General features: G+C 38.0%; 1 protein-coding gene across 1 annotated transcript in view; it reads right to left on the reverse strand.

Annotated features, from left to right (window-relative positions):
* SEMA3D (semaphorin 3D) overlaps positions 1–24,100 on the reverse strand; it is a 175,102-nt gene that overhangs the window by 68,533 nt on the left and 82,469 nt on the right. The window contains exons 4-6 of the mRNA XM_075857368.1: positions 12,805–12,867; positions 8,635–8,754; positions 5,662–5,755 (exon numbers count right to left, since the gene is read on the reverse strand). Coding sequence (XP_075713483.1) covers positions 5,662–5,755; positions 8,635–8,754; positions 12,805–12,867 — 277 coding nt within the window. The remainder of the gene's footprint in view (positions 1–5,661; positions 5,756–8,634; positions 8,755–12,804; positions 12,868–24,100) is intronic.

Consider the following 24,100-nt stretch of genomic DNA (forward strand, 5'->3'; position numbering starts at 1 on the left):
AACATCCGCGACATGTAGATGAGATTTCTTGATCTCATTTACTTTGCTGGTCCTGTATTACACTGCGAATTTGCCACACGAAAATATCCACGTCAAATTTGCACATAATAAGTATCATGTGCATTTGGCCTAACAGAGTTTACAGCGTTTACAGCAGTCAGCCACTATAAACACAAGCAGCGCCAACGACTGTATACTCCAAACACCAGGAGGAATAAGTGCCTGATGAAGGTCTAAATTTGGACCGAAACGTCGTACTAAACCTCTGGAACAAACTAATGATAAAATAAAAATGTAAAGATTTGTAAAAATCACGAATTTGTGTGCGGAATACTTATTTTATTCCGTAATTGGGTTGGGACCCTATTCGTGCACCTACACAGGTCTTGTGCACTCTGAACTACCACCTAGAGGTTTTTTTTAACTCACCCTAAGGCCCCGTTCACACATGTTGGACTTGATATGGATTCCGATGACATGCCGATGATTCTGCATCCCATGCATATGAGGTTTCCGCAACCCAGTTCACATGCAACGAAAAAATTTTAACGTGTATTTTTGTCCGCACCATGAAAAGAAATCCACCACAGCAATAAGTAGCATGATAATTATTTTGCATGGAAAAGCCGAGGATAAGCAACTTTGAATGACAATGGGACTTAGGCCTTGTTCACACAGTTTCTTGCAGGCAGAAAAATCTGCCTCGAAATTCCTTCAGGCTTTCTCTGCTTCCCATTGATGTCAATGGAAGGTCAGAGACGGAAATGCCCGAAGAAAGGGCATGTCACTTCTTTTTCCCGCGAGTGTTTTTTTCCGCTCGCGGGAAAAAAAACGCCTCCATCTCTCATTGAAATCAATAGCGAGTTCCGCAGCAAAAAACACGGCAAAAATCCTCTGTGTGAACAGGGCCTTATTCTCGTGCGGATCTGCTACACGCTTGCGGCACATCTGCATCAGAAATCAAAGGGAAGGTCTCAGATTTTGCCAAAAATCCTCAGTTATTAGTTGGATTTTTGTTGGAACTTGTATAACATCTATAGTACTTTTTAACGTTTTGGAATATATGCAGTTCCAAATCAAATGGAAAGCTACATATAAAATGTAATATCTTCTCTATTACAAACTTCCATTCCAATGGCTTGGAGAACATCCCTATTAAAAGCAGGTTCAACTTTTGGCTTCTCTAATATATATTTTTGGCAGGAGAGGTTAGATCTTCTGAGAGTGAAGAAATGTTTAGTCTTTCCTTGTTCTTTTCAGGGTTTTGGTGACATGAAATATTAATTGCTTGACTTTATACTAATAACAGTGATTTTAAATGTAACATGTCATTTCAGCATTGTTCATTTACTCATGATTAAACCCTTGGTCTGCTTGAGCCAAATCATTTATTCATAAATCATGCACTGTGTTTGTGAATATGTCGACACTTTCTTACAAATCTGGGTGAATTACTATGAATCTATTATGTAAAGTCAAAGTTACTACAAATTTATTATACTTTGTGTTTTCAATAGAGCAACCATTGCGTTATATAACGTATGGCAAAATAGGTCTCTAATATATCAACAGCATCAATAGAAAAAGTTCAATAGTGTTCTTTTACGTGACAGTTTGTAAATAAAAGAAAATGAAGGAAAGGTTAATGCAAACTCTGTGAGTAATAAGGTCAGGCTAAGGAGTGGAATAAAAGTTAGGTGCCTCGAGAGTAACTTCATTTGGTCCAGCAATGAAGACTATTTGTTGACCTGATAACTAAAGTTCGTAGTTATTGTCTTCACTTATAAGTAATAGAAAATATATACTTACCTTGTAAATTGTAATAAAAGGGGTTTTCTCATAAGACTTTAATCACTTGTCAAAGAGATATTTATTAATTACTTGTTTCTTATATAATGGTAATTTATTCTGCAGCACTATATAGAGAGATTGTAATCACACGAGTCTACAATAATTTTACTATTACAAATACATACAGATCACGCCCAAGTTCACTTTTATATTTTTGAAGTGGGGGAGGAAATCCATGTAAACACAGGGTGAACATACAAATGTCATGCAAAAGTTGCATTGGATTGGATTCAAGTCAAGGACTTGACTGTGGCAAGGTGACAGTGCTAACCATGCTGCCCAAGATATGACCTAAGAGTCACATTGTTGGGTGTCTGTCAGGTCCCACTGCTGCATTTAATAGATAAAGTATTGTGCTTGCACCCAAATCGCTCAATGATTTTATGCATGGAAATGTATAAAAACCAACATATTCTCAAATTCATAAGTGTCTCACTGACTCACTTACAAGTCTGAATGATCACTGAAGTCTTCTTTGGTAACACCTCCTTAAGGTTTGTGAAACATAGCATATGATATATAAAATACTAAGATGAAATCATAGGTGTAACTCTCCGTACTAGACTATAAGTCCTAAAGTGTACCTGGATGCAGGCCCCAAGCTAGCGAAGTTGGAACTTAATTGATGTCTAAAAGAAGATGAAGAAGAGTAGCACTGAGTAGCAGGACGTCTCAGGACATTTAAGAAATCCCCTATCCCTAAACCCTCGCAAGGAGGTTTGGACTTTTTTTGGTAAGGTTCACAGGATATTCCCAAAAAGATGGTCAGGCTGTAGATGGAGGGTATGAGACGCTTCGTGGTCAAACAGATCCGGGTCGGTAACAGATGGCAGAGACAGGTCCAATAATTGATGTGAAGAAACAAGGTCAGGATCAGGCCAAGATGGAAGCCGGGACAGAGATAAGAAAATCACAGGAAACAACAGGAAAAAATGCCAGGAAACTCTCCACTAGGGCCGTTAATCAAGTACTGGAAGATTGGAGCTATTCCATTTTATGTGTTTGGAAGAGTGATATCACATGTTGTGCTGGGTCTTAAACATGCAGCTGGAGCTGCGCAGCGCTAGCAGAGTAGAGCTGGGGCGTCCCTTCATCATGGTTAAGTCAAAGCTCCGGGTGGGCCGAAAAGCTGCCCACTGGGCAGAGGAAGCGCCACGTTGCCGCACCCATGTCTGACAATAGAATTATATGTAGGTGACAATCTCGGTCTAGTTTATCTACAATAGCTGCCTTTCTACTGAAAATTACTATATCACGTGCATTGGTTCTTAATAGATCTTACTCTGTTATGTCAAATATTAAAAGTACATAATACATTGTTGTACTTCTTTAAAACTCGTGTAAATATGAGTAAGTGTAAAATAAGGGGAATGTCCAAAAACAAGAAAAATAAATAGAGAACAAACAAAATAATTTTCAGATGATCATCTTGTACTATTTTGTTAACAATTCCCTCCACTATATAAAATATTTACACTGGGTGGCCTCTCCAAGAAACATCCCATCTGTACAGTAAAATACACTTTCCTTATCTAAGCAAACATGTCCAGTTCTTCATATGATATGAAAAGTGCTTGATATTCTTAATAAGTTAATAACTGTGTTGATGTGCAATTTGCATTGCAAAATGTGGAAAAAGAGGTTGCACAATCAACACAGTTATGTCACTGAAATTGACTGGGGAGTAGAAACCATTTTGGATTCTGAAAATCAGGGCAAATGAAACTCCAGTTTAAATATTTTCTGATATGTAGCTTAGTCAGAAAATAGCATTGATGGTGGCTGGATGCTCCCAATGATGCCCAGATCTGTTCTTGAATATTGTCTAGCATGCCCCTGGTTACTGGACTGTTTAAGTTGGGGCAAGGGCTGCCATGTATCTTCAGTTTTCTGTCATTAGCATAGAGAACACATTTCAAAATGCCTTATTGTTTCATTTTTTACACAAAAAAAGGTGACAAATATCAGTAAGTAGGACATAGAGGGTACGCTATATATCAGTAAGTAGGATAGAGATGATGTCTATTAGTAAGTAGAATATAGATGGTATATATCAGTAAGTAGTATATAGATGGTGTATATCAGTAAGTAGGATATAGATATTGTATATTAGTAAATAGGATATAGATTGCGTATATCAGTAAGTAGGATAAAGATAGTGTATATCAGTAAGTAGGATAAAGATAGTGTATATCAGTAAGTATGATATGGATATTGTATGCTTGTAAATAGGATATAGATTGTGTATATCAGTAAGTATGATATGAATATTGTGTATTAGTAAGTAGGATAAAGATAGTGTATATCAGTAAGTATGATATGGATATTGTATATTAGTAAGTAGGATAAAGATAGTGTATACCAGTAAGTATGATATGGATATTGTATATCAGTAAGTAGGATATAGATGGTGTATATTAGTAAGTATGATGTGGATATTGTATATTAGTAAGTAGGATAAAGATAGTGTATACCAGTAAGTATGATGTGGATATTGTATATTAGTAAATAGGATATAGATTGCGTATATCAGTAAGTAGGATATAGATGGTGTATATAAGTAAGTAGGATATGGATATGGTATATTAGTAAATAGGATATAGAAAGTGTATATCAGTAAGTATGATATGGATATTGTATGTTAGTAAGTAGGATAAAGATAGTGTATACCAGTAAGTATGATGTGGATATTGTATATTAGTAAGTAGGATAAAGATAGTGTATACCAGTAAGTATGATGTGGATATTGTATATTTGTAAATAGGATATAGATTGTGTATATCAGTAAGTATGATATGGATATTGTATATTAGTAAATAGGATATAGGTTGTGTATATCAGTAAGTATGATATGGATATTGTATATTTGTAAATAGGATATAGATTGTGTATATCAGTAAGTATGATATGGATATTGTATATTAGTAAATAGGATATAGAAAGTGTATATCAGTAAGTATGATATGGATATTGTATGTTAGTAAGTAGGATAAAGATAGTGTATACCAGTAAGTATGATGTGGATATTGTATATTAGTAAGTAGGATAAAGATAGTGTATACCAGTAAGTATGATGTGGATATTGTATATTTGTAAATAGGATATAGATTGTGTATATCAGTAAGTATGATATGGATATTGTATATTAGTAAATAGGATATAGGTTGTGTATATCAGTAAGATATAGATTACCGTTTTGCAAGAACCAACACATGTAATAAAGGTATGCAACCACGGCTTTGCTTTTCTCAATACCTAACCAGAAGTATAAGCCGCTTGTGGGCGAAAAAACTGGCGACAGACTGTTTTTAAATGTAATTCGAAGACTGCATTATTTTTAACTCTCCTAAAATCATGCAGTTATTTTATCCAATCTATTTCCTTGCATCTAACAAAAGTTTTGTATAGATTCATTTAATAGAAATCTCAATTTTAATCTTTACAGAGATCTCTAAAACAAACATAATTTTAAAAAATAACATGAAGATTTCTATTGTTTACTTATTTTCTTCACTCACAGTTAAATGAAAACTCTGTAAATTGTAAAGAAGAGCGTGTAAATTCAACACCTGCATGTTATTTACACAGAGCCAAAATGTCTTCAGGATTAGACAATTTAAAAAAAAAAAAGAATAAGTTGAATTTTACCCATGACACTGCCATCCATCATCTCTTTCATATCTTTCTATTAGAGGCGCATTCTTTGTCTGGTCATTAGTGAAAACTACGCACGCATGTGAATGGAACTGTTGTCTTTAGGTTTCTGAACAAAGTACTTGTCTCAAGGTTTCTGGCCTCCCTGTGTCTTACCTGTCATTATGGAAGCAAAAGCCGGATGAGGATCAAAGGGGCATTTCAACCTTCCAGACGCCAGGTTTTGTGTGTCAAGCTTGAATACGATTTCCTGCAAGGAGAAAGCCATTTTACAATATATCATAAGAGAATAAATCTACATGAATGATGGCCCCTGCCGAAAAGCATATAACATAGAAAGACAGAAATAATAATTGGGTCTATGATAAGTGATAATAGCTACGTGTATCATTTTACTACCTGTAATTTAGGAATCACAAAAATAAGGAGAATGCGTGAACCTTGTCTTACCCAAAATTGATATGACTCTACTATACTGTGTTATTAAACTTAAACACTGTCTGTCTAAACAGATCACACACAACCTTTGTATGAAATATCTCAAATCCCACACAGACATTAAAAATATATATATATATATATATATATATATATATATATATATATATATATATATATATATACACAAACAATGAAAGCAGCACAGCACCAGTGGTTGGGTGCAAAAATAATCCTCCAAGGCTCAGGCTAAGAGGCCATGGATACAAGACAAAAATAGTTGAGGTCAGAGTGAGATCCCAGTGAGTCGGATCGAAACATCACTGTTGGAGTGAATAAAGACACCTTTTGCTTTATTCCCTAGACTGCAGCTGTGTAATAGAGAAGAGGGCATTTCAGGAGATTCATGAGGCCTGGGTAATATGTATGAGCAATGGCTTATTCAGAGGCTTATTGGCCCTTGTATTTTTGATATTGATCATTGGGAAGACCCAATTTTGTGTGACAACCTGGTGGGTTCTCAACTCCTGATGCTAAAGCTCTTTGAGCCTGCATACCTGATCCACTATCTTGAATGCATATAGCCAAAGGGTGGTCTGTTTTTACCATAGTGTGGGCATACGATTTTTAACACCAACTATCAGGTGCAAGATTAATTTTTGTTTTTCCTTTTGGAGGTTGTCGCTAAGGGTGTGTTCACATCAGCGTTGTCTTTCCGTTGAGGGGTTCCGTCTGAGCTTTCTGTGGGGGGAACCCCCCCATGGAAAGGCAAACAGAAATCATAGCTTCCGTTTGCATCACCATTGATCTCAATGGTGACGGACACTTTGCAATCAATAGCGTAGTCGACTGCTCTATTGATTCCTTTAAAAAAAACTTACCTTATTTTTCGGACTATAAGACACAGTTTTTAGCAAGAATAAATCTTGCTAAAAAGTCCCTGCGTCTTATAATCAGCAGTCAAGGGACCCGGCATCGCCGGGCCCCCTGACCGCTTCATTACTTAACGCCTTCCCGACCCATGACGTTCCCGGCACATCATGGAGCAGGGGTTATGATGTATGGAGCGGGCTCACGCGCTGAGCCCCCTCCATACACTGCAGGTGTCAGCAGCTGACATGCTGCTCTAACGGCCAGGAACAGCAATTTCGCTGTTCCTGGAGGTTTAAAGGGGTTGTGCCATAAAACACATGTATCCCCTATCCATATCCCCTATCCATAAGGAAAACGGGGACCGAAACTCACCAAGAGCGCTACATGACAAGCTTTGACTTCCGTGTTCTGTGTCCGGCAGCTTCGTAGAGATTAATTGAATTCTTCTGCGCATGCGCGAGCGGCTATGTATTGATCTCTATGGAGTTGCGGAACAAATAAGCCGGACACAGAACACGGAAGTTCAAGCTTCTCATGTAGCGCTCTGGGTGACTTTCAGTCCCCTGTTCTCCTTATCGCTGGGGGTCTCAGTGGTCAGACCTCCAGCGATCCCACATATAGCCTCTATCCTGTGCATAGGGGATACATGTGTAATCAATAAAATGTGTAAAAAAAAAAAAACAGCTCTCAGAATGTGGTGAAACAGAATAAATAATTTTCTAACAAATAATTTTCCTACTTTCTGTTGTCTAAAACCTGGGTGTGTCTTATGGTCAGGTGCGTCTTATAGTTCGATAAATACGGTAACCCTTTCACAGCGATGACAAACGGAAACCATTAGCAAAGTATCCGTCACAATTTAGAGCAATGGTGATACAAACGGAAGCTATTGTTTCCTTTTGCCTTTCTGTTGAGGGGTTCCCCTGATGGAAAGCTCTGACAGAAACCCCTCAACGGAAAGACAACGCTGATGTGAACAGACCCTAATATATTTAGTTACCAATTTCAGGTTTATTTTCATGATTGTGCTGGTTATCTGACTTAGTGACTTCCAAAAATATTCAATTTGATTTCAACAACACCATGTATACATCATGGTGCCAGATAGCTCTCTGAGATACTTTCGCAGTCTGCTGTGACATAACTTCTTATTTGTAGTCCAGTGTATTGTACAAGTGTCAATGCATTCTTCTTGCAAATCTGAAGAGGCTGTGTGAGAAGGTATATACTTCCACAATATCTATGTCTGAAAGGGCAATATCAAGTTATGCATCCCAGCAGTAGATATGAGTTTTCATTAACGCGATTCCATGAATGTATTCTGAGGTTGTTTTAATTACTCCATTTAGAACCAAAGCTATCAAGTCAAGCAAAAGTTAATTATTGAGAGACCAATCTAGTTGTCCTTAAAAAATACTTAATTTATGTTATCTTCCTGGAGACATTGCTATGCCCCCACATTACATATTTCTTCTAGTTATATCGCCATGATTGATTTATTTGGTTAGAAAAAATAATAAAAGTAATTGAAATGGGCACCCAAGTAAAAAATTGTACTGGGAGTGCATGGTTAAAATGTCATCACACTATTAATCTTCTTTATTATTTTTTCAGAATCTTTAAGGGTGAGAATAAAGATTCTGAAAGGTGTGAACAAAGTTCCTGTATTCTTTTTGAAACTTTTGACTTTACTGTAATTTGACTATAATACATCATTTCAAGTTCATTATTTTTACTCATTATTTGTGATATATCATGAAAAAGGTGTTGTATAATGAATGTCAATGTTACGATATGCTAACGCATAAAAAAACTTACCTCTTTGTTACTTCCAAGTTCAATGTATCCACAGAGAGGGTGAAAGGCTCCGGTTCCACAAGTATATATATGGGTTTTGTTGTAATGATGAAGGACTTTAATGAAATTTGCACATTCTTCCTGAAATTAAAAAACAATTAGCATATTTATAGTACAAGTATTTAGTAATATGTTACATGAAACTCTGATTCTGAAACTCCTGTATTGGGCACCAAGAGTGCTTGCTCTTCCCCTGATACAAACAAGTGCAAGATTTAAATGACTAAATTTACAGATGTAGCAAAGTTGAATCTTTAATTTAATGGAAAATAAATATGCAGCTAGTCTTACAGGTGACCAGTGTTTCCTATAAGGTGCGCCTTCCACGGTCCAACTGCTCACTAAAGTTTAAAGCCTGCGCACTGTCACGGGTGGCGGGTGGATGCAGTGGTGTCGCTAGCACCGGAAGGGGCTCCGATGCTAGCGACAGCCACATTCACTTGTATGTGCGTCCTCAGGACGCACATACAAATGAATACTATAATTAAGCCTGCAGCCTATAAGGCGCTGGGAGTCACGCAGGCTGGCATGATGACGTCACATCACGCCGGTCTAGCGCATTCGTCCCGCCGGAGAGGCAGTGTAGCGTTCCGTCTGTCGCAGGAACGGGGCAAGGTAAATACAATCTTTTTTTTTTTTTTTAAGGAGCTGTGTGGGAGGGGGGCTGTGTAGCGTTATGTACAAGCGGAGAGTGGGGTTGTGTATCACTATATACAGGGGGATTGCTGTGCAACACTATATACACAAGGGCAGGAGGGGGGCTGTGTAGCACTATATACAAGGGTATGAGGGGGCTGTGTAGCACTATATACAGGGGGAATTGCTGTGTAGAACGATATACAAGGGAAGGGGGGCTGTGTAGCGCTATATACAAGGGGAGGGGGGCTGTGCAGCGCTATATACACAAGGGGAGGAGGGGGGCTGTGTAGCGCTATATACAAGGGGAGAGGGGCTGTGTAGCACTATATACAAGGGATGGGGGGCTCTGTAGCACAATATACAAGGGGAGGGGGCTGTGTAGCACGATATACAAGGGGAGAGGGGGGCTGTATATCATGATATACAAGGGGAGAGGGGACTGTGTAGCACTATATACAAGGGGAGAGGGAGGCTGTGTAGCACTATATACAAGGGGGCTGTGTAGCATGATATACAAGGGGAGAGGGGAGCTGTGTAGCTCTATATACATGGGGGGCTGTGTAGCACGATATACAAGGGGAGAGGGGGGCTGTGTAGCACTATATACAAGAGGAGAGGGGGCTGTCTAGCACTATATACAAGGGGAGAGAAGGGCTGTTTAGCACTATATACAAGGCGAGAGGGGTGCTGTGTAGTGTAGCACTTTATACAATGGGAGAGGGGGCTGTGTAGCACTATATACAAAGGGAGAGGGGGGCTGTGTAGCACTATATACAAGGGGAGGAGGGCTGTGTGGCACTACCTACAGGGGGTCTGTGTGGCACTATCTACAGGGGGTCTGTGTGGCACTATCTACAGGGGGGTCTGTGTGGCAGGATCTACAGGGGGTCTGTGTGGCAGGATCTACAGGGCGTATGTGGCGCTATCTACAGGGCGTGTGTATGCGTTGCTATCTACACGGGGGTCTGTGTGGCACTATCTACAGGGGGTCTGTGTGGCAGGATCTACAGGGGAGTCTGTGTGGCAGGATCTACAGGGGAGTCTGTGTGGCAGGATCTACAGGGGGTCTGTGTGGCAGGATCTATAGGGACAGTGGTGTAATGAGGGATTCTTTCATTGATGCCTATAATTGGTGTTTATAACTGTCTATTTTACTGCTGGACTTGTAATATTATAGTATTTAAAATAGTAATTAAAACTAATTTAAAATCATTTTCTTATTTTCTTATTTAGTCGCTATATTAGCATTTACTGGGGGCATCACTGTTGGTCATCGGATCACCCACCGTTGATGGAGACTTGCCCTGCTCCCTAACTGCCCCACCCAGGAGCTGCCAAGACTTAGAGGGAACATTGCAGATGACTCAAAGCAAAACGTTTCGAACTACTGGGCTTTCTTCTGGCCATTCATGGTCCTCACTCAGTTGAGTCATTAGCTGTCTATGATTTATGCTCTGCTATAACTTTTTGAGTTAGGATATGACACTTCAGCTCTGGTTTACAATACATGTAGAGGTGTGCAAAAACAAAGACCACTAATTCTAATAAGCTCCAGTAAATGGCAATGTCAGCACTGCTGCATAGGTATTATACCGTTTTATCTGCCTACATTATTATATGACTTATATATTTATACAATATTAATTATATTTTGATTAGATTTCCCAAAATTGATATTTGTGTGGATACTCTAACTACTTCAATATGACATTATTTTTTCACAATTCACATTTCTATATACTATTATTTACGCCAATCATTTTAAAATGGTAAAACAACAGGGGGAAGTTACAGATACAACCCATACCTGCAAATCCCATCCTATAAATACAAGGTATGGCATTATTTATGTTATTTTTTTAAATTAAAACTTTAATAGTGGCACATTTAACTGTGTGTCGATGATTTATAGGAATACAAATATAGGCTGATAAACGCCAATTATGTCTTTCTTCTTGCAGTTATGAAAATTTTAGATTCAGAAATATGCATAACAGAAATGTGTATATATTTAGCAAAGGTATATTCTGTTTTATCCGCTGCAAATATTGATTTTCCCTTAAGCTATTAGGCAAGAAAAGTACAGAGCAAATACGTTATACCTCAGCTTGTTGGAAAGTAAATACCTTATTTATATCCATATCCACATAGCTGGGTACATTGCATTCAGAACTCTAGGAAAGCTAGCTAACATCTATTGTGGAAATTGCAGTGGCTTCTATATTGTCTCTCAAAAGTATAGCAGTATGATTTTAGAAAATGTTTCAAAACGGATTTGTCATAGCTGTAATGGCCCTGTTAAGCATAAAAGCCATGACGGTAGTGTGAACAGAGCCTTAAAGAAGACCTATAGGATCTGGGGAAAACACAAAAAGGTAAAGTAGATAAAATGATAAGACTTTTCTCAAATATATAACATTAACAGGACAGTGGATTCCCCTCAGTATTACAGGAGACCTGTTTTACATTTCAGTAGAGTGAGGTTAAAATCTGATGAGATTCTCTTCTTCTCTGGAAGGTACCAACTGTAAGGGGGGGGGGGGCTTATTCAATGCAGCATCTGAATGGCAAAGTGGAGCCTTCTGCTCAGATCTGGTCAGTATTAGGGGTGAGATAATTAATTTGCCAGTTTGCCATTTTGTTGATTTGCTGCTCCACAGAATACAAAGCGAGAATTAATTCACCCATTTTTCTCATAAATTCACCAAAAGCAAATTTCGAATGAGGTGAATTCATTTTCAAATGCATCCTAATAGGCAGCAAATCTGTGAAATGCAAATCAGACAGAAAATGTCCTCACCTCCCACCGTTAGACTGACCTTTACTTCTTTTACAATATTGGTATTTTAAAAAGCCATGCAATAAGATTTCCCTGTGTATTATGCAGCCCAGCCCCAGAAGGAGGAAACAGCTGTTTGTAAAGGGTTAATCTGCTAGAGAAGGGTGCATCTGCTTTTAAAGGATTTATCGGCTAGAGAAAGAAGACACAGCTGTTTGTAAACACAGAGCCATAAGCAGACACAAACTGAGGAGAAAGTTGTTACAGGATTTACCTCTGCTGCTGCATCTACTTCTATCCTCCTCCTCCTCTATTATACACAGGAATCCATCTTACATTGCTGCTAATATATTAACATCCAGCATGAAGTAAGATAGCAGCAGAGATCTTCACTGTACACATGCTGCACACAGGGAGAGTCCACCCTCAAAGTGGACTCTCCCAGCTTAGAAGCAGAAAGACTCACAGATCAGTCAAAATCTCCTGTGACTCTGACTGCACTGCCGCATATGGAGTGTACTTCAGCTGGTCTTCCGTTCTTAAAGGGCCAGTTCTTTTATCATTACATTTTCCTAATTATATATATTTGAGAAAGGTTTTATATTTTGGTCTCCAAGATGAGGTTGTCCAGGGGGTGATAGGTCCTTTTTAAATTACAACTCCAGGCAAGGTATGAAATTTACAACACAAGACAATTACAGTGACGTACTTACATTTTCATCCTTTCCAGCAAGCTTACAAAAGTCTTCTCTGTCTTGAGTTGCTGGCCAGTGAATCTGAAAATAGTAACATTTTACAGGTTATAATAATGCAGTTCAATTCTTCATGTTATATTTTATATTAAATATACTGTGAAAATGTTGCTTGTATTTGGTACATGCACATAGTTTATAGTTAAGCAGAGAATGACGTGTTTCAACTGCAGCATGATCGTAGTTTCCATGTTAATATATACAAGTATCTTACAGATGACATCATCAATGAAGTATATCTTTATGATATACCTCAAAGTATTAGTATAGACGTTCCCACCACCGGCCTTGAGTGGATCTGTCCCGAACAGACAAAGTTTACAATAACCCGCTTGCAACAAAAATGTCATTGTGAACGTAACCAACCTCAGAACTAAGTAAGTATTATAAATTAAAGCTACAGCTACATGGGCAGGGAGATAGATCTATTACTTTCTATAGTCTTGAGGTTTTAAGACTTTAAGGAAAACTGCTGTCAAGTTGATAACTTATATGAGCACTCGAGCATGTAAAAAAAAATTCTAATGACATAAGCAGCAAGGAATCTTTCATACATTTAACCAGAATATTTATTGTAGCTTCATTTCTGTCTTCTGGATGGACTAATGATACTAATGTTTTATTTTATAGATGGAATATTTACATATCTGACTATGTACATGATTTTTTTCTGAATGAACAATAGCCTTGTGTCACAGCAGATCTTCCAATCATAACCATCTCCTGTTTTAATTTGCAGTACATATATAATTTAACAAACATAAAGACAATATTAGAAGCCACTTTATATTTTTCAAACTATTATTTCAAGTAAATCGAAAAAATAAATGGAGCTCATCTGTGAAATAATGTCAGTGGTTGGAAAAATGCCTCATATACTATCAGCAGAGGCATGAATGCATTTTTTTTAAAATTTTATGTTGACTTGAAACTTCCAACAAAAACTTAGCTTTTCACAAAAAAATATGTAGCGTTCATATTAATTAAATGCCATAGTTATGTTTTTGTTTGCATTGGTAGAAGTGAGTGACATTCCAATTGTACCAAACATGACCAAATTCTGATGTTTTGCTATATATCCTAGCATTGATCAGCAGCTTGCACTGTATTCCCTAACTGACAAGAGTGAAACTGCAATTATTAGTAGAAAATGTGCCCTAAAATGTGCCCTAGAATATTCTACCATAACTGCACAAAAAATAAGTCCCTTATTTATAAAGGTCGCCATCCCTTATACCATCACAGATGATGATCCTCATTAGTGTTGGTAAAAGGAGGCAGGGACTTACAGTCAGATCAAGTAGGCCTGATATATAACAGTTCTCCACCAGCCATTGTTCACTAGTGTTCTCCAGATTGCTCCAACAGGCTTGCATCTAGTTGGGTGATTGGGCACATGCTAAACTAAATCTTCCTCCATGATGACCTACTGCATACTTTGATACTCTATATACCATTCAGTTTGGATAATGGTACAAATATATAATGTACTAAAGGAAAAAGAGTCCATCCATTAAAGAAAATATTTTGAAAACATTACGTATATAGTGACAATCCTTTGACCTGACATTAACTCAACCTAATAGGTGCAGTATTGATAAACATGAATCAGATTGACATAAAGCAGTAAATAATAGAAAAAAAAGGTAACTCCACTGTGCAATTTCCTATGGATAATACTCTGGATAGCCCGTGTGTCCATAAGTTGACAGAAACATATCGTAGATACAAATACAGTACATTTCTCCAACTAAAACTTGCTGATGGATCGACATCTCTATTAAGTATTCTATGGAGTTCCATAAAGCCATTTTACAGTGGAAGCGTTTAAACCGCTTTTGTTTCCTCATTTCCTCAGTTACTTAGAACTTTGATGGGGAACATCTGTTTCCTGAATTATCTGTGCCAATGTCTGCTTATCAATCCATGCACACCCAAACTAAGCCTAGCGCGACACTGAGACTTTTTATAGTGCTACTGATTGATTTTTAACCATCACATGACAGCTGCAGTCCACAAGATTGCGTACAACTCAATGTATTCCTTTGGACTGCAGCTGTAGCTCGATAGTTAAAAAACAATCAGTAACACTACAAAAGTCTCAGTGTAGCCCTAGCCTAAGACTTAGTCTGCTTATCTGATTTTTGTAATAAGCAGCCCTGGCCTACCAAGCACATCATTGGGAATTTGTGTATGCGTCCAGCATTATGTTATTATAATCCAGTACATGTGCAGTGCCTGCCGCCCATTACTGTTTTATTAAATACAGGTGTGGACAGCTAAGTGTGAACATCCATTAAGAAAAGAAAACCAGAAGCCAGACCCCTGATGCTCTCAAGCACACCTGCTAATTCCACCGACAACTGCCAGGCTCACTACATTGCAAGTCCAGGTTTAAGTGAGTTTTATGGCTGACAGTTGGTCTGGTGTAAAAAGGGTGTTGGTTCCTTTATAATTGCATTCAGAGACCTCAGACGAAATACATTACATTTCTGTACTGGTTTAGCATGAGCAGGGATTCAAATGTAATTTTCATTAGAATGGGGTCGTAAGCTGCAGAACAGGGTGTAGTGTAATGCATGTGATTGGGGTTTTACAAAATTCCATTCACATGCAATAAAAAAAAAAGAAACTCCGTGTCAATTTTAAAGCATGCTGTGCATTTTACTTTTTTTGTAAATTCTTTATTTATGATTTTAAAATTAAAAAGGGGGGGGGAAGGGGTTACGGAAAGAAAGAGTGTGGGGGAAGGGTTTATCAATATGAGTAAAAATAACAAACAAATATTTCTTCAGTTTGTTACATGTCAATGAAATTTAAACATGCAAAGTTATATTAGAAAAAAAATGGCAGATTAACATAAGTAAACAATGAGGTGACAATAAATGTTAAGAATTTGAAAGGAGACCGATACTTATTATGTCAATTATAAATAAAAATCGGAGATCACTGTATTGAGAAGGGTGAAGTCCCCACCAAAATCTGCAATAAAATGTTGATATAAACTGATTTAATTTACTTTTCAAGGATATGCTGCTTAAAAACTGTTTTCAATTCCAGCCTTACAACTCACAAACATAGCATTATTACAGATCTATGTAGTACAATCCGTAATACAGTGTCCATAGAACTATATGGGCCCAAACTCCGTGTGATTGGAGTTTATACAGAGGCAAAAACTCAATAGCGACTTTATTAAAGACACCTATCTAGTAGCGCATTGGACCTCCTTTGGCCTTCAGAACCCACAGCAATTCATCGTGGCATAGATTCCATTAGTTGTTGAAATTGTTCTGCAGAAATATTGGACCATGAAGACAAGAAAGTTTCTCGCAGTTGCCGCCAATATGTCCTTCTGCCATAGGGTAAACAACTGCCATGTAGGAATGAACTTGGTCGGCCACAATGCTTAAGTAACCCTACTGTTCAAACATCAATCCACATGTATTAAGAGGACCCAGTGTGCAAAGAAAACATTCCCCACACCATTACTCCACCTTCAACAGCCTGAACTGTTGACACTTGACAGAAATGGTTCATCGATTCATACTGCTAGTGCCATATTCTGACCCTCATATCAGCATTGTGCAACAGAAATCTGGATACATCTGACCAGGCGATGTTTTTCCACTACTCAGTGATCCAATTTTTGTGCTCTTTTGCCCACTGGAGACTTGCCTTTCTGTTTCCTTTAGACAGTAATGTCACATGAACTGGTCAAACTGTTATAGCCCATTCGTGCTAATGAATCACGATTTGTGAGTTCAGACACGTTATATGGGGCACCAGCGTTGTATATTCGGATGCAATTTGCTTGACTGTGCACCGCCTGTTTGTCAGAATGAATCTCAACTTCCTCCTCTGATCCCTTTTGTCGAAGAGTTGTTGAAGTCCACAGGATCCCCTTTTCCTGAATGTTTTTCCTTGATCACACCATTTTTGGGTAACTCAACACTGTTGCATGAGAAAACCCCATAAGGTTGGCAGTTTTGGAAATAATAAAAATCACCGATGACCATGCCTCCTGAAAACTAGCTCACTTGATTTGATGCTGCACTCCGGGATCATATGTCTAATTTCCATACAGGGAAGCTCCTATTGTGAAATGGCATTTTTCTCTAACAGAGTGGCCATTCAGTATACATACATTGCATGCCATATTATTGAGGTAATCACCTCTAGAAGGAGTGCCTATGGGTGTGTAATACACATTGCCAAAGACATACAGTTCTACATAAAGTTCTTCATGTAATATTTCAGGCAAATGGCATCACAACTATTTAGGTCTTATTTTTTTCTCAATTTCTAGTGAGGGTTCTAATTGAGTACGCCATTATTCCATCATGGCCTTCATTAGCTACTTTTGCTTTCTTTATAAGCAAATGCTAAATCTGGACTTATATCAGAAAAGCAGCTTCAACATCTAAGAATAAACATTTTCATTTGATTATTAGTATAATTATAAGTCAAATATGCTGTGACTCATTGTCTTGTGGTTGACAGTATTTTTTTTACAAGAATACCCATAATAAATCAGCACCCCGTCGATAATTGAATCGGCAACTTAAAGACACCTCCTACACAGGAGTAGGAGTAATTAAAAACAACTGAGGATATACACTACCGTTCAAAAGTTTAGGGTCACTTAGAAATTTCCTTATTTTTGAAAGAAAAGCACAGTTTTTTTCAATGAAGATAACATTAAATTAATCAGAAATACACTCTATACATTGTTAATATGCTAAATGACTATTCTAGCTGCAAATGTCTGGTTTTTAATGCAATATCTACAAAGGTGTATAGAGGCCCATTTCCAGCAACCATCACTCCAGTGTTCTAATGGTACATTGTGTTTGCTAACTGTGTTAGAAGGCTAATGGATGATTAAAAAACACTTGAAAACCCTTGTGCAATTATGTTAGCACCGCTGTAAACAGTTTTGCTGTTTAGAGGAGCTATAAAACTGACCTTCCTGTGAGCTAGTTGAGAATCTGGAGCATTATATTTGTGGGTTCGATTAAACTTTCAAAATGGCTAGAAAAAGAGAGCTTTCATGTGAAACTCGACAGTCTATTCTTGTTCTTAGAAATGAAGGCTATTCCATGCGAGAAATTGCCAAGAAACTGAAGATTTCCTACAATGGTGTGTACTACTCCCTTCAGAGGACAGTACAAACAGGCTCTAACCAGAGTAGAAAGAGAAGTGGGAGGCCCCGCTGCACAACTGAGCAACAAGACAAGTACATTAGAGTCTCTATTTGAGAAATAGACGCCTCACAGGTCCTCAACTGGCAGCTTCATTAAATATACCCGCAAAATGCCAGTGTCAACTTTTACAGTGAAGAGGCGACTCCGGGATGCTGGCCTTCAGGGCAGAGTGGCAAAGAAAAAGCCATATCTGAGACTGGCTAATAAAAGGAAAAGCTTAATATGGGCAAAAGCACACAGACATTGGACAGAGGAAGATTGGAAAAAAGTGTTATGGACAGACGAATCGAAGTTTGAGGTGTTTGGATCACACAGAAGAACATTTGTGAGATGCAGAACAACTGAAAAGATGCTGGAAGAGTGCCTGACGCCATCTGTCAAGCATGGTGGAGATAATGTGATGGTCTGGGGTTGCTTTGGTGCTGGTAAAGTGGGAGATTTGTACAAGGTAAAAGGGATTTTGAATAAGGAAGGCTATCACTCCATAATGCAACGCCATGCCATACCCTGTGGACAGCGCTTGATTGGAGCCAATTTCATCCTACAACAGGACAATGACCCAAAGCACACCTCCAAATTATGCAAGAACTATTTAGGGAAGAAGCAGGCAGCTGGTATTCTATCTGTAATGGAGTGGCCAGCGCAGTCACCAGATCTCAACCCCATAGAGCTGTTGTGGGAGCAGCTTCACCGTATGGTACGCAAGAAGTGCCCATCAAGCCAATCCAAATTGTGGGAGGGGCTTCTGGAAGCATGGGGTGAAATTTCTCCCGATTACCTCAGCAAATTAACAGCTAGAATGCCAAAGGTCTGCAATGCTGTAATTGCTGCAAATGGAGCATTCTTTGACTAAAGCAAAGTTTGAAGGAGAAAATGATTATTTGAAATAAAAATCATTATTTCTAACCTTGTCAATGTCTTGACTATATTTTCTAGTCATTTTGCAACTCATTTGATAAGTAGTGCAGGTTCTACTCCTGCCAATTTTTGACGGAACAGTCTCAGCCTTTTCATTGAATTTGGTCCGTGAAACATCCGTGTGCAGCCCGTGTTTGACGGAACCGTCATTAGCGGCCGTACAACGGCCGACGGAAGTGTGCATGAGGCTTTACAGAAAGTAATCTGCTAATCCTTTTTTTATATACTAGTACACTACGTGAGTATGTCCAACAAAGGGTGAATACTACAACCTCAAGCTAATACAAACTATACAAAAGATTAAATAAATAGCATTATACCTGATACAACAGAATATCACATTTTGATTAGAAGTGCTCCTCTTATACTCCTTCCAAATACCATGAACAGTGTGTTTTCTTAGCTCAAGCATAAGTTACAAAGATACATGTTAAAATGTAATATGTAGTTGGCAATGGAATAATATAATAACATGCAGAATTCATAATAGTCATATTTATAAAGTCCCAGACTATTTTTATTGTAAGAAAACGCTTATAACAAAGAAGTATTAACTTTTATGAACATCAAATATGAAGAAAGAGGCTCTGAAGTACAGTAAAATATGGCTAGAACTGTTTATGGAGCAAGCAGTAAATCATATCATTGCAGTGATGAAAAACCACTATGGTACATATAGTAAAATTCAATGAATTGAAGAAGTTGATGCTACCATAAATATTTCACTACCAGAAATTGGTAAGTGAGTTATATTCCTGTGTGAGACTTCAGTGTATTTAAATCAATATTTGAGGACATTGTAAGTAGTTTTCAATGCAATTTATTTAATTTTGCTACAAGATTCTTACACTATTCTTATTTTTAGTTGGAAAATTAAACTAGGGATTATGTTAAACTTCACTCAAGCTTATTTGTTTCTAGACAGGCTGGAGGCCTAATCATTTAACTGTGTGGTCCATTGTGGAGACTCAATCTCAGGTCAGATTCCTTACGCTAGATTTAATTTAATTGAAATCACTCAGCAGTGATTATACAGGTATGGGTTTGTTTTAGCGATTTTGTTTTCTGGTGTACTGGGTATTACTGATGCTATCTGGCAACCAGGTTTTATTCATCTACTCTTCATTTTACTGAAGCATATTTTTCAAGTTTGTGTTTTTCTCAGTACAAATTAAAAGCATAGTGTAAATGTTGTGAAATAAATATACATTTTTTTAGACTGGCTAGACATGGATAATACCTGGCTGTAAATCCCCCTTCTTTATTGTGGAATTCTGAGTGCCACATAGAAAATATGTTGGAAATTTGCAATGATTTTTTGCAATTTTCATCAGACACCTACCCTGGCCATACTTTAGATACACAAATAATTTTAAAGCATTATTTCAGCCCAATACAAAATTGCCATTGCTTCATTACAGGTCAATGTATCTTTTTTACTTCTGATCTAAAAATACAGTTATAATGAACAGAGAAACTATAAAGGGGAACTGTTGGAAGTAAAAGGTTATTTTTACCAGATACATGGACCAAAGAAAACTGTAGAGTGGAGATATTCATTGACTTCTACAGGCTGCTCTGTGACCTGTGCAGAGGTCATTATGCAAGAAGGAGGAGGAGGGGAGCGGTGTCCATCACTTTTTATCACTGGTGGATCCTGTGTTATCTATATATAGAGGTGTTACCTCTCATTGTAATTCTGCCTGTGATGATAACGAGATGACTGCTTAGGCTCTGTTCACATCTGCCTCGGAGGCTCCGTTAGGGGCCTCTGTCACAGATCCAAAAGATTTTACCGGAGCCAATAGCGCAGCATGCTGTGCTATTGTGTCCTGTAAAATCACGGACACCCCAACGGAAAGCCGACGGAACCCATTAACATTAATGGGTTCCGTCGGCAACCGGCGGTGTCCGTTGTGCAACGGAATCGATAGTTCAGTTATTCCCTTGTTCTGCTCCTCTGATGGAGCAGAAAAACGGAACTGCATAACGCAGATGTGAAGATAGCCTTAGAAGTGATCTCTACAGAGCAGGAAATGTCAGTCTAGTGACAGCCAGTGGCCAGAGTGAGTAATATGCCAACAAGAATAAGAATAAAGTTGTATGTGCTTTGTCTTACTTTAGCAATTGGAAGAAATAAAGTAACTAGAATCCAATGGGAATGCTGTGCATTTGGTAAGATATGTGCAAATCACTTGCTTTATATCAACAGTATAGGAAACCCTTTACAACCTCTGTTTATGTTATATGTGGCATACATCTTTAAATAGTTCATATGTTGGAATACAGAAGTCAACACTACAAAATAGCATGCTATACTTTGCTGTGGCACAGTACTCATTTTTATTTAAGTCCACTGCCAAGATATTTCAGTCTCGGTTCTATCTATCTATCGATCATCTTTTTCGTTTTAATGTAATATACAGGAAATATTACATAGTAATATTCATCTAGTCCCATCTATTGAACTGCAGTGTTGAACCAAAGGAAGAAAAAGTTACAAAGTTATCGTAATTAAAAGCTGAAAATATCAAAACACAAAATGTAGACTAGACTCAGCTACTAAAGCACTGCAAACCCTTTAATTTTGCATAATTTAGGCTTTCAGGCTAGAAGAGGAAATGTACTAAGTTACTAATGAATAAAGTGTTCTATCTTCTTTTAAAGAGGCTCTGTCACCATATTATAAGTGGCCTATCTTGTACATGATGTGATCGGCACTGTAATGTAGATTACAGCAGTGTTTTTTATTTAGAAAAACGATCATTTTTTACGGAGTTATGACCTGTTTTAGCTTTATGCAAATGAGTTTCTCAATGGACAACTGGGTATGTTTTACTTTTTGACCAAGTGGGCGTTGTAGAGAGGAGTGTATGACGCTGACCAATCAGTGACCAATCAGTGTCATACACTTTTCCCCATTCATTTACACAGAAGATAGTAATCTTATTACATCACTATGTCCAGCCACATAAACACAGAGTAACGTTACTGCAGTGTCCTGACAGTGAATATACATTACCTCCAGCCAGGACGTGATATGTATTCAGAATCCTGACACTTCTGTAGTGTCTCTGTGAGATTTACAGCAAGGAAAACGTAATCTCGTTTTAAATGACAGGTTACATCGTAATCTCGCGAGATTACGTTTGCCTTGCTGTAAATCTGTTTCACCTGGTTAATCATACACTTGACTATGATCCTACAAAATCCATCACTTTGTGCACATGTACCTAGAATAACTGATGCTGTTTTAAAGACAAAGGGTGGTCACACCAAATATTGATTGGATGTAGATTTCTCTACTGTTTAGTTTACTTACTTTGTATTTTGTTCATTAATAAAAAAAATATTAACACTGCTATTTTTGAAAGTATTCTCACTCTGCAGCATTTTTCCTCAACTGCCTAAAACTTTTGCAGTACTATATATATATATATATATATATATATATATATATATATATATACACACACACACACACACAGGTCCTTCTCAATGAATTAGAATATTTTATTTTAGTAATTCAATTTTAAAAGTTAAGCTCATATATTATATAGATTCATTACACACAGAGTGATCTATTTCCAGCATTTTTTTTTCCATTTAATATTGATGATTATGGCTAACAGTTAATGAAAACCCAAGATTTAGTCTCTCAGAAAATTAGAATATTATATAAGCTAAATTTCAGATTTTTAATACCGAAATGTAGGCCTACTGAGAAGTATATACAGTATATGCACTCAATACTTGGTCGGGGCTCGTTTTGCATGAATTACTGCATCAAAGCGGCATGGCATGGAGGCAATCAGCCTATGGCACTGCTAAGGTGTTATGGAAGCCAAGCTTGCTTTGATAGCGGCCTTCCGCTCGTCTGCATTGTTGGGTCTGGTGCCTCTCATCTTCCTCTTGACAATACCCCATAGATTCTCTATGGGGCTTAGGTCAAGCGAATTTGCTGGCTAATCAAGCACAGTGATACTGTGGTTATTAAACCAGGTATTGGTACTTTTGGCAGTGTGGGCAGGTGCCAAGTCCTGCTGGAAAATGAAATCAGCATCTCCATAAAGCTTGTCAGCAGGGGGAAGCATGAAGTGCTCGAAAATTTCTTGGTAGACAGATGCGTTGACTCTGGACTTGATATAACACAGTGGACCAACACCGGCAGATGACATGGCTCCCCAAACCATCACTGACTGTGGAAACTTCACACTGTACCACAAGCAACTTGAATTGAGTGCCTCTCCACTCTTCCTCCAGACTCTGGGACCTCGATTTCCAAATGAAATGCAAAATTTATGTTTATCTGAAAACAGGACTTTGGACCACTGAGCAATAGAACAGTCCTTTTTCTCCTTAGATACAGTGGGAAATTGCCTTATGAATTAGTAATAATGAAAAGAGTCACATAAGGAGTACACCACCAATTATATATAACAAATTAACGAAAGGGGAAGGAGAGTGGGAAAAGAATGTGACTGATGAGGATAAATAAAAGAATGAAAAAAATAAAACATTTTTATTAATAAATGGATTTAAAAAAATCCAATGTAGTATAACCTTGAAAGTGCAGATGTCCCCTATTTCTGCACTATGGATTACATATCCGGGTAGAACATGAGCCTGTGCCTATAGGCAGCAATTTGAATGTACCCTTGTCCCAAAGTGGCTGCGCAGTTATCTGAAGGCTGTCTAATAGAACGGTTATCTGTGAATTAGACCGCACTAATAATTCAGTAGTATATACACTGTAACTAGAAATCGCTATTCCATTGATAATAATATGTCTGTAATAAATGTACATCAAGTGCCTGACATGCAGCCACAGTCTCTTCACCGGGCTGAATCAAAGATCAGCAGTGGAGAGGCCCCACCGGGTAGTGGTGGGATGCATATCACGCAGCAGCGTCGTCTGCGTACGGACTTAGGTATAGACATGAATGGAAAAAAATTGCGTTAGGACCCAGCGGGCTCGCGGCTCACGCTGTAACAGTGGACTTGTGCAGTGTGAGATGCACATAACAGGAACCAGGATGGTAAGTATTGATGTTGTCAACCTGACTTCACGGAACCGGTGTGAACAGCAGACTTGGAGAGATGTGAGTGCAAAAGCCTGTGAGTTTAAATAA

The sequence above is a fragment of the Rhinoderma darwinii genome, chromosome 3, assembly GCF_050947455.1.
Source record: "Rhinoderma darwinii isolate aRhiDar2 chromosome 3, aRhiDar2.hap1, whole genome shotgun sequence".
Lineage (NCBI taxonomy): Eukaryota > Metazoa > Chordata > Amphibia > Anura > Rhinodermatidae > Rhinoderma > Rhinoderma darwinii.